At 42.6% G+C, this 12,143-nt stretch overlaps 1 protein-coding gene across 1 annotated transcript in view; it reads left to right on the top strand.

Moving 5' to 3' along the window:
* The window catches only part of LOC135506780 (uncharacterized), a 63,428-nt gene that overhangs the window by 27,723 nt on the left and 23,562 nt on the right, over window positions 1-12,143 (top strand). The window contains exons 10-16 of the mRNA XM_064926160.1: window positions 4,327-4,408; window positions 5,664-5,732; window positions 6,566-6,685; window positions 9,380-9,446; window positions 9,537-9,563; window positions 9,748-9,918; window positions 11,469-11,617. Of these exons, the coding sequence (XP_064782232.1) occupies window positions 4,327-4,408; window positions 5,664-5,732; window positions 6,566-6,685; window positions 9,380-9,446; window positions 9,537-9,563; window positions 9,748-9,918; window positions 11,469-11,617 (685 nt within the window). The remainder of the gene's footprint in view (window positions 1-4,326; window positions 4,409-5,663; window positions 5,733-6,565; window positions 6,686-9,379; window positions 9,447-9,536; window positions 9,564-9,747; window positions 9,919-11,468; window positions 11,618-12,143) is intronic.

Below are 12,143 nucleotides of genomic sequence, written 5' to 3'. Positions count from 1 at the left end.
CACCTAATCATAATCATTGCTGGGAAAAGTACCCAATTGTCGTACTTGAGTAAAAGTAAAGGTACCTTAATAGAAAATGACTCAAGTAAAAGTGAAAGTCACCCAGTAAAAAGTATTTGGTTTTAAATATAGTTTAATATCAAAAGTAAAAGTATAAATATTTTCTAATTCCTTATATTAAGCAAACCAGACAGCACCTTTTTTCTTGTTTTTTAAATTTACGGATAGCCAGGGGCACGCTCCAATACTCAGACATCATTTACAAATGAAGCATGTGCTTAGAGAGTCTGCAAGATCAGAGGCAGAAGGGATGACCAGGGATGTTCTCTTGATAAGTGTGTGAATTTGACCATTTTCCTATCCTGCTAAGCATTCAAAATGTAACTAGTACTTTTGGGTGTCAGGGTAAATGTATGGAGTAAAAAGTACATACTTTTCTTTAGGAATGTAGTGAAGTAAAAGTAAAAGTTGTCAAAAATATAAATAGTAAAGTACAGATACCCCAAAAAACGACTTAAGTAGTGTATTCAAGTATTTTTACTTAAGTACTAAAATGAGCAGCTTTGTATGAGTAGAAAAACATAATAGCTCCATCCTGACTAATTTTCATGGATAGAGAACAGAAGATTATACAGAAGCCATCACAGATGCCATGTCACAATAAAACAGACATGTGTTTGCATGAGTAATGCCAAGGAAATTCATTCCATGTGTCCTATCTATGCTTGGAGTTCAAGAAAGTGTCATCCAAAATAAGCTAACAGTGTTATTAAGTCATATTGAAACATTCAGTGAAGGTTTTAAGGAAGTTATTCAAAAACCTCAAAATAACCTATAATTTCTATTTCCAGTGTGAAACATTAAACCTCCCAGGAAAACTTTGAAAGAACCAGAATATAATGTTCTCCCTGCAACCTAAAAATAAATGTTCCCAGAACAGGTGAAATATTCACTTTTTTTCTCAGAACGTTTATAAAAAACTTCCCAGTTTTACTAACTTCATTCCCACAACCAATGTGAATCCAAAAACACACGAGCGCACAACTTCCAAGCAATGAAATGTGTTAGCTGGGAAGGAAAGAAAATCGAATTTGCATGATTTCTATTGATTGCCTGCAACAGTGCGGGCAAGACACAGACTGTGGTCATCGTTTACCATAGAATGTGAAAGAAGAATTAACAACACTTGTTCTTGTGTAGAGAGCAAACATGCTTTTATCCAATAGGGAGTCAAAGATGTGAGGATATTCCCCTAATCTATATTCATCTATTTAGTTTGTCTCTAAGTCAGGTTGGAAATAAAGTGCCATTATGGATGTATTTTGTCTGGAGCAGTTGTATTGTTTAAAATACTGTTATGAACTTCAGCCCAAATAGCCTACTGTCAAATCATGTCACTCTATTTAGGTTGACTGGGTCACTATGAGGACCACTCTGAAGTCAAGATTTTGGAGTTGGCTAAAGCTGCACTGTTTCACTTTTCTTAAGGTCCCATTTAGTCTTGAAATACTGTTATTGCCATAGGAACTGAAACACTTTCCTGGCAAAAGTCACATAAATTTCTGTCTTGTCAAATGGGCGTTCTTGTTACAGTACTACACAACTTTGAACCTACAACTTGAAACCCTCCATCCGGGAGGATAAAGGAGGCGTGTTAAGCTTACCTGGTTGAGGTGTGCAACTAAATAAATAGAGTGAGAGCATCAGAGGCTGAGCATACAGGACGGAGAAGTGAAGACAGGTGCAACTTCAAGGTAAGATGATTCTGGCATTGACGCAAACAGACATTTATGGCACAATATGCCCTGCTTTTAAGATATGACATGTTTGAAGTGGCGCACATCTCATTAACCAGGCTGGGCTAATATGGTAGATCTGTTTCACTGCATTTATGCCAAATCACGTGATGGGAAAGCAGTGGCTTGATTAATTTGTTTGTTTTCATGCTGCCTAGTATTTTACCAAGGCATGCATTGCAGAGAGTGTGAGGTTGGGGTCTCGAGTCTAAGGAATTAGTCTACCTTAGCTCTGCAGCAGGGTTTCCCAAACTTGGTCCTGGGGCCACCCCTGGGCGCACGATATAGTGCTAGGACAAAAAACAAAACGTGCACCCAGGGGAAGCTCTGCTCTAGAGAACCCAAGGGGGCTTACATCCGGTCCTGGTCTTGGGTTCTCAGCTGATGGTATGGAGGAAAGCTGGCTACATGTAAACTGCAATCCGAATGCTCTATTTTAACGTTGTGAAACGAGATACACTTACTGTATGCAGTTTAGCAAAGTTGCATCCTGGTTGCACCCGCAGGAGAAAGACAATCACTCCCCACAGCCGAGGTACAAAGCTTCCCATCCAGTTATGCTCCATTGGAGAACTTTTGCAGCAGACATTGCAGCGGATGAAGTAAAGTTTCAATTGGAGGCGGTGTTCTTGAGAATACAGCGGGTTGCAACTTTCCTAAACTGTATATAGTAAGTGTATCTTTCGTATTAGGACAATTATTTCTCGTTTATATGAAAGTTAAGTTCCAAAGGTTTTCAATACTGTATAGTGTGGGAGACGTATTCACATTTAGACAGCTTTTGGGCAGAGTCTGAGTATCAAAGCTTGTTTCTTACAAGGCTAAAGGGGACATCCAATGGCTCAATGTAATGCAATGGAATTGGAGTAACGAATAAGGGTTAGCATACCCTTTTCACACCTTCATTCATTGCTTTATGGTCACATTAGGAATGGCATTTCCAGTGGTGTAAAGTATTTATGTAAAAATACTTTAAAGTACTACATAAGTCTTTTTTGGGGGGTATCTGTACTTTCCTATTTATATTATTGACAAATTTTACTTTTATTTCACTATATTCCCAAAGAAAATTATGTACTTTTAACTCCATACATTTTCCCTGACACCCAAAATTAAATCAAATCAAATGTATTTGTCACATACACATGGTTAGCAGGTGTTAATGCAAGCGTAGCGAAATGCTTGTGCTTCTAGTTCTGACCATGCAGTAATATCTAACAAGTAATATAACTTAACAATTACACAACAACTACCTTATACACACACAACTGTAAAGGAATGAATACGAAATTACTCGTTACTTAGCTGCTTAGCAGGGCAGGAAAATGGTCTAATTCACACACTTATCAAGAGAACATCTCTGATCATCCCTACTGCCTCTGATCTGGCGGACTCACTAAACACATGCTTTATTTGTAAATGATGTCTGAGCTGTCAATTAAAAATGAAATTGCGCAATCTGGTTTGCTTTTGATACTTAAGTATATTTTAGAAATTACATTTACTTTTGATACTTAAGTATATTTGAAACCAAATACTTTTAGACTTTTACTCAAGTAGTACTTTACTGGGTGACTCACGTTTACTTGAGTCATTTTCTATTAAAGTATCTTTAACTCAAGTATGATAATTAGGTACTTTTTCCACCACTGGGCATTTCCCACCCCTTGTTGTAGCTTGTTGTAGCTATAGTCGTACATACCCTTGATAAATTATGGAGTCTGGAATTATTTTTGCCTACATAGACAATTATGTTGCTTTGCATTTTCATCATCTCCCAGGGAGCACAATTATGTTGAAAATATCTATTTTCTAGACATAAAATCACGTACATGTTCAGTTCTGAATTAAATTTTAAAAGACGTCTATTCCGAATGTTGAAAAAACATTGTTTTTGGACATTTAAAATACTTTTCCTGATGTTAAAAATACTTATTTTGGGGGGGATTAATTGTTTCTATGGACTATTTTTAGCCTTAAATGCATTTCCTTTCGCTACTGTCACACCCTGACCATAGTTTGCTTTGTATGTTTTGTTTGGTCAGGGTGTGATCTGAGTGGGCATTCTATGTTGTGTGTCTAGTTTGTCTGTTTCTGTGTTTGGCCTGATATGGTTCTCAATCAGAGGCAGGTGTTAGTCATTGTCTCTGATTGGGAACTATATTTAGGTAGCCTGTTTGGTGTTGGGTTTGTGGGTGATTGTCCTTATGTTCTTGTTCTGTCTTTGTTACTTAGCACCAGTATTAGGCTGTTTCGGTTTTCGTGTTACGTTTATTGTTTTTGTATTTGATTCGTGTTTACTTTGTTTTCATTAAACATGGATCGCAATAGCCACGCCGCATTTTGGTCTGACTCTCTTTCACGTGAAGAAAACCGTTACAGCTACTTTCACCTTAAAAAACTCAAAAGTTTTATTTCCAATTAAAATAATATTGCAGAATGGAATTCCAAACAAGATTGCAGTAGACCTTTGTGAAATATTTATGATTTCTCCTATAACACAACCATTTAACTACGACCACATTCTCAGTAACAGTTACAGAATCCTATTTGAAAATGAGTGTGGGCACGTGGGTGACTGGGTAGGCCAGGAGGAGAAAATTGGTGAACAGGTGAACCACGGTCAGATGTTTTGGCAGAAGCAAGGACACTGAGAGTTGGCTATTCCTTAGCCTCACCCTTGGTGAGTAAATTTATTCAGCATGTGCTGGAATGAAAATCCGAGAACAAACAATCAATAAAATGTCATAATGCATAAATCAAATGATCATGGACCCTCTCTTCACATTTCAATGCCACATTAAGATATTGACTCAGATACAGACCAAGCCCCTCTCAGGTAATACCTCCCATCCTTTCTAAGTGTTATCGTCGTACTGTTGTCTATACTGACAGGGGTGTTGTCATTTGAGTTGGAGACAACATGTAACTTCGTAAAGAACTTGGGTTGATACATCTGAACATTAGGGGCTTACTTGCTAAAGTGAAATACATCAAGATCTGGGCTATGCAGACAAAACCGCACATTCTTCTATTGACTGAAACTTGGATCTCAGGGGACATTCTGGAATCATATCAATATTGCGGGTTATAATGTGTTCAGAGCTGACAGACAGGGTAGAAGTGGTGGAGTGGTCATTCTTATTCAAAATGTTTTATCTGTCACTTTACTGAAATTCATTTCCCTACCAATATGTTGGCTATATTATGTAACAGCAAAACTTAGGAGTGACAGACAGACAGACAGACAGACAGACAGACAGACAGACAGACGAGCACAAGAAAAAGCAAAGCCAGACAGTGACAACAGAGAAGAGCAAGGAGAAGGACAGACAAACAGACAGACTGAAAGCAGAGAAGATTCAGACTGCACAACAAGGAGGCAACAAAGGCCCAGTTATAGTGGTGAGTTGTATCTCCAGTGGTGTTTTTACATGTTGTATTAGTCTTAAACATGAGAAGGTTGAAAAGAGGACTGTTTCACTGGTCAATGGTAAAATTTCAAAAACGCATTACAATAGTTGTTAATGTTATGTGTCATTAGCATTACTTCATGTGTGTTTAAGTAACAGGGGGCCTTCAATTACTTTTTTGTGATGATAAATTAGAGCAGATGGTGCTAACAAACTATAGCCTTCCTGTATTCTGTTTCAATCCAAGCTAAATCGGTCTAGTGACGTGTGCTGTTGAGTTTTGGCCACATAATATTTTTTTGCGGGGACGACACAGCTAACCCTCATAAAATCTCATAAGAAATTACTAATGTGGTGTTTTTGATGTAACAGTAACGTTATACTATGCTACTATGCTATTATATTGGGTTATGTTATATAGAACACTAATTAATCTTTATATGATCTTCTGGAGAGGATGCCCAGCACTGAGAGGAAGCCCAGCACTGAGAAGAAGCTCAGCACTGAGAGGAAGCTCAGGCAGGTAGTTGGATCCGGCAGATCCTGGCTGGCTGGCGGTTCTGGCAGATCCTGGCTGGCTGGTGGTTCTGGCAGATCCTGGCTGGCTGGCGGTTCTGGCAGATCCTGGCTGGCGGTTCTGGCAGATCCTGGCTGACTGGCGGATCTGGAAGAGTCTGGCTGACTGGCGGATCTGGAAGAGTCTGGCTGACTGGCGGATCTGGAAGAGTCTGGCTGACTGGCGGATCTGGAAGAGTCTGGCTGACTGGCGGATCTGGAAGATCCTGGCTGACTGGCGGATCTGGAAGATCCTGGCTGACTGGCGGATCTAGAAGATCCTGTCTGACTGGCGGATCTGGAAGATCCTGGCTTACTGGCGGATCTGGAAGAGTCTGGCTGACTGGCGGATCTGGCTGCTCCATGCTGACTGGCGGCTCTGGCTGCTCCATGCTGACTGGCGGCTCTGGCTGCTCCATGCTGACTGGCGGCTCTGGCTGCTCCATGTAGACTGACAGGTCTGGCGGCTTCTTGCAGACTGGCAGCTCTGGCGGCTCCTTGCAGACTGGCAGCTCCTTGCAGACTGGCAGCTCCTTGCAGACTGGCAGCTCCTTGCAGACTGGCAGCTCTGGCTGCTCCATGCAGACTGGCAGCTCTGGCTGTTCCATGAAGACTGACAGCTCTGGCTGCTCCATGCAGGCTGGCAGCTCTGGCTGCTCCATGCAGGCTGGCAGCTCTGGCTGCTCCATGCAAGCTGGCAGCTCTGGCTGCTCCATGCAGGCTGGCAGCTCTGGCTGCTCCATGCAGGCTGGCAGCTCTGGCTGCGCTAAACAGGCTGGCAGCTCTGGCTGCGCTAAACAGGCAGGAGACTCCGGCAGCGCTGTAGATGCGGAAGGCTCTGGCAGCGCTGAACAGGCGGTAGACTCTAGCAGCGCTGTAGAGGAGGAAGGCTCCGGCAGCGCTGGAGAGGCGAGGCGCACTGTAGGCCTGATGCGTGGTGCTGGCACTAGTGGTACTGGGCCGAGGACACGCACAGGAAGCCAGGCACACTGGAGCTCTTGAGCACCGAGCCTGCCCAACCTTACCTGGCTTGATGCCCACTCTAGCCCGGCCAATACGAGGAACTGGTAAGTACCGCACCGGGCTATGCACCCGCACTGGAGACACCGTGCGCTCCACAGCATAACACGGTGCCTGCCCGGTCTCTTTAGCCCCCCGGTAAGCACAGGAAGTTTGCGCAGGTCTCCTACCTGGCGTAGCCATACTCCCTGTGAGCCCCCACAAGGAATCTTTGGTGCTGACTCTCGGGCTTCCTTGCCAACTGTGTTCCCTCGTATCGTTGGCTCCTCTCTCCGGCTGCCTCTGCTCTCCTAAGTGCCTCCACCTGTTCCCATGGGAGGCGATCTCTTCCAGCCAGTATCTCCTCCCAAGTGTAACATCCCTTGCCATCCAAAACATCTTCCCATGTCCATTCCTCCTTTCGCTGCTCCTGCTGCCGCTGCCAGTCACCACGCCGCTTGGTCCTGTTGTGGTGGGTGATTCTGTAACGGCTTTCGTCTGGTGAAGGAGGAGCGGACCAAAATGCAGCGTGGTACATCTTGATACATGTTTAATGAAGATGAAAAACGAATAATACAAAAACAACAAACGGAACGTGAAAACCTATACAGCCTATCTGGTGACAACAAACACAGAGACAGGAACAATCACCCACGAATTACTCAAAGAATATGGCTGCCTAAATATGGTTCCCAATCAGAGACAACGATAATCACCTGCCTCTGATTGAGAACCGCCTCAGGCAGCCATAGACTATGCTAGACACCCCCAAGACAAAACACACCACAAAACCCTATGTCACACCCTGGCCTGACCAAATAAATGCAGAAAAACACAAAATATTCCGACCAGGGCGTGACAGTGCTTGAATGGATGTAAATAACTCCGCAATGTTGGGTTGTATTGGAGAGAGTCTCAGGCTTGAATCATTTCCCACACACAGTCTGTGCCTTTATTTAGTTTTCATGCTAGTGAGGGCTGAGAATCCACTCTCACAGAGGTAGGTGGTTGCATCAGTGTCTTCACAGCGCAATTTGCCAACGCAGGATACGAGTTGGGCCAGTAACCAAAAGGTTGCAAGTTCAAACCCCCGAGCTGACAAGGTACAAATCTGTCGTTCTGCCCCTGAACAGGCAGTTAACCCACTGTTCCTAGGCCGTCATTGAAAATAAGAATTTGTTCTTAACTGAATTACCTAGATAAATAAAGGTAAAAAGATAGTGTTGTACTTGTTTCCTCCAGGATCTTCATGTTGTTCTGCGATTGATTTGCTCTTTTCGCACCAAAGTACGTTCATCTCTAGGAGACAGAACGCGTCTCCTTCCTGAACAGTATGATTTAAATGGGTAATTGCACTGTAATAAGGACCTCTTAAATGAAGCATTACCGTTGAATGCACTAAGTCGCTCTCGTTAAGAGAGTCTGCTAAATGCCCAAAATGTAAATGTAAGATAAACACTTACAAAGTACACCCCCGACCAAGACCAAATTTGGTTGACCAAATCTGAACCAATCATAAATGTCTGTGTTTAAAGTGTTAGCACAGTACATGGCAGTACAGTAGAGCATAGTTGAGTAGAGTCCAAACTTGCCAAGGATGTTAAAAGGTGGTTGAAATTGGGTCAGTCCACCCTGGACTTGATTTCAACATCCACAGATGGCCTTGATTTAGCATCCATAATGTCCGCAACGTCCACAAACATAGACTTCTATGTTTGCGTCAAATCAAGGCTGATCCGGACGGGACCAAATCTGAACCAATCACAGGCAGTCTATGTTTTTGGACGTTTTGGATATTGTGGACATTGAAATCAAGGCTGGTCCATACTGGATCAAAACTGTATGTCTGTGGACATTGAAATCAAGGCTGGTCCATACTGGATCAAAACTGTATGTCTGTGGACATTGAAATCAAGGCTGGTCCATACTGGATCAAAACTGTATGTCTGTGGACATTGAAATCAAGGCTGGTCCATACTGGATCAAAACTGTATGTCTGTGGACATTGAAATCAAGGCTGGTCCATACTGGATCAAAACTGTATGTCTGTGGACATTGAAATCAAGGCTGGTCCATACTGGATCAAAACTGTATGTCTGTGGACATTGAAATCAAGGCTGGTCCATACTGGATCAAAACTGTATGTCTGTGGACATTGAAATCAAGGCTGGTCCATACTGGATCAAAACTGTATGTCTGTGGACATTGAAATCAAGGCTGGTCCATACTGGATCAAAACTGTATGTCTGTGGACATTGAAATCAAGGCTGGTCCATACTGGATCAAAACTGTATGTCTGTGGACATTGAAATCAAGGCTGGTCCATACTGGATCAAAACTGTATGTCTGTGGACATTGAAATCAAGGCTGGTCCATACTGGATCAAAACTGTATGTCTGTGGACATTGAAATCAAGGCTGGTCCATACTGGATCAAAACTGTATGTCTGTGGACATTGAAATCAAGGCTGGTCCATACTGGATCAAAACTGTATGTCTGTGGACATTGAAATCAAGGCTGGTCCATACTGGATCAAAACTGTACGTCTGTGGACATTGAAATAAAAGTAAAATGGATGTCCGGCTTCATTTATAATTGCCTTTTCCTTGCTTTCAGATGAATCGACTTGTGGTTATCAATGCAGCTCTATTTGTCCTCACTGCAATCAGTGCTGCAGGCGGCTGTAAGTGATTATTATATTTTTTTGTTGCCCTGTGACTGTCTTCTACTATTAGTTTTGTGACACTTTGCATAACTTTTTCCCTTTTATCAGCGTGGTGTTACCATGATCCTAGCTGTGGTAAGTATTTGTTTTACCCACTGGTTACAGTGTTTTTATTCACAAATTGTACATTAAGCATTTGCTTTGAAATTATTGTGATGGTGGTGGATAACAGACTATAGAATTAATGTGTTAGCATATAATGTGACCCTTATAAACATACGATACATTGACACCATGGTATGATTGATTATATGTTAAGGTGACACCACTTGGTCCACCATTGCCACAGAACATTGCAATGGATCGCGACAGTCTCCCATCAACATCGTCTCTGCATCGGCAGTGGGCGATGAAACCCTGACTGCCTTCACCTTCACCAAATACGGAGACAATTATACAATGAACAAGATCAAGAACACTGGCAAAACTGGTGAGGAGAATGGATGGATGCCTTGCCTCTCAATCCATAGACTGAAAGTCCCCACTTGAGGAAAATTCCTGGTTTGGTACAAATAGTGCATTCGGGAAAATATTCAGACCCCTTGACTTTTTCTAAATTTCTTACATTACAGCCTTATTCTAAAATTGATTAAATAGTTTTTTACTCTTATCAATCTACACAACATCCCATAATAAACAGACATTTTTGCAAATGTATTAAAAAAACAATACGGAAATATCACATTTACATAAGTATTCAGACCATTTACTCAGTACTTTCTTGACGCACCTTTGGCAGCGATTACAGCCTCGAGTCTTCTTGGGTATGACGCTACAAGTTTGGCACACCTGTATTTGTGGAGTTCCTCCCATTCTTCTCTGCAGTTACTCTCAAGCTCTGTCAGGTTGGATGGGGGTGCTTCACTGCACAGCTATTTTCAGGTATTTCCAGAGATGTTAGATCGGGTCAAGTCTAGGCTCTGGCTGTGCCACTCAAGGACATTCAGAGACTTGTCTACTCCTGCCTTGTCTTGACTGTGTGCTTAGGGTCGTTGTTCTGTTGGAAGGTGAACCATAGCCCCCAGTCTAAGATCCTGATAACTCTCACAGGTTTTCATCAAGGATCTCTCTGTACTTTGCTCCATTAATCTTTCCCACAATCCTGACTATTCTCCCAGTCCCTACCACATCCCAAAACATGATGCGGCCACCACCATGCTTCACCATAGGAATGGTGTCAGATTTCCTCCAGTTGTGACGCTTGGCATTCAGGACAAAGAGTTCAATCTTGGTTTCTTTAGTCCAGAGAATCATATTTCTCATTGTCTGACAGTCTTTAGGTGCCTTTTGGGCTGCCATGTGCCTTTTACTGAGGAGTGGCTTCCATTTGGCCACTCCAACATAAAGGCCTGATTGGTGGAGTGCATCAGAGATGGTTGTCCTTCTTGAAGGTTCTCCCATTTCCACAAAATAACTATGGAGCTCTGTCAGAGTGACCATCGGATTCTTGCTCACCTCCCTGACCTAGGCCCTTTTCCCCTGATTGCCCAGTTTGGCTGGGCACCCAGCTCTAGGAAGAATCTTGGTGGTTCCAAACGTCTTCCTTTTAAGAACGATGGAGGCCACAGTGTTCTTCGGGGCCTTCACTGCTATAGACATTTTTTGGTACCCTTCCTCAGATCTGTGCCTGATCCTGTCCCGGAGCTCTATGACAATTTCCTTCGACCTCATGGCTTGGTTTGTCAACTGTGCACTGTCAACATGCAATACATATGTAAATAGGGTATTTCAGTTTTTAAAAAATGATACATTTGCAAAATTTAAAAAAGCGGTTTTCACTTTGTCATTATGGGTAGTGTGTGTAGGTTGATGAGGACTTTTTAAAAATGTATTATCTTTTAGTATAAGGCTGTAACTAACAAAATGTGGAAAAAGTCAAGGGATCTGAATACTTTCCAAATGCACTGTACCTACCAAACTTGGAATTTGTTCGAAATTGAACTAATTCCTCTCGTTTTGTTGGTGTTTTCTTTCTTTCAGTCAAAGTCAAGCTGACGAGTGGAGTCCGGATTGCAGGCGGGGCCCTGTCTGAGGCCTATGACAGCCTGCACTTTCACCTCCACTGGGGGAATGGTACCTCAGTCCCCGGGTCGGAGCACACAGTGGATGGAACCCGCTACCCCATGGAGGTATTTGGAAGGTTCAACACGACATTGCTGCGTTCTGATTCTCTACCTTTCTCCAGAAGTGTCCCCTCATTCACCCCCCCCACACACACTCTTTCATGGATTGATGCAGGCATGGCTGGAGGGAGTTTCCACTATTTTACAAACTCTAGTCCATTCCTTTTAAATTCATGAAAGTGTATGAGTACAGTTATGGAGAGGGGTAGAGAATCTGAATGTAGCCCATGTCACATGGGGTGACACTTCTCATACTGATGGTGCCATTTAAGATGAGGGAGGACGATTAAAAAAAATTATGTGCATGGCCTTATTTCTATTATAGCATATTGGATGACTGTCATTTATATTACATTCACCCAGCTCAATGTAACACAATAGGTTTAGGCTACTACATGATACTCAATTGTTCCCTATACACATCATGAGGTTGCTACAATCTAGCCTATGAATAAAGTGTTTACAACGTACAGTAGGTGCACAGGTTGAGAGAAAATGTTGAGATGTGACACATTCAATACAGCCTTGCACA

The sequence above is a fragment of the Oncorhynchus masou genome, chromosome 3 (assembly GCF_036934945.1).
Source record: "Oncorhynchus masou masou isolate Uvic2021 chromosome 3, UVic_Omas_1.1, whole genome shotgun sequence".
NCBI classification, from domain to species: Eukaryota; Metazoa; Chordata; class Actinopteri; order Salmoniformes; family Salmonidae; genus Oncorhynchus; species Oncorhynchus masou.
This window is presented reverse-complemented; position numbering and strand designations above follow the sequence as displayed.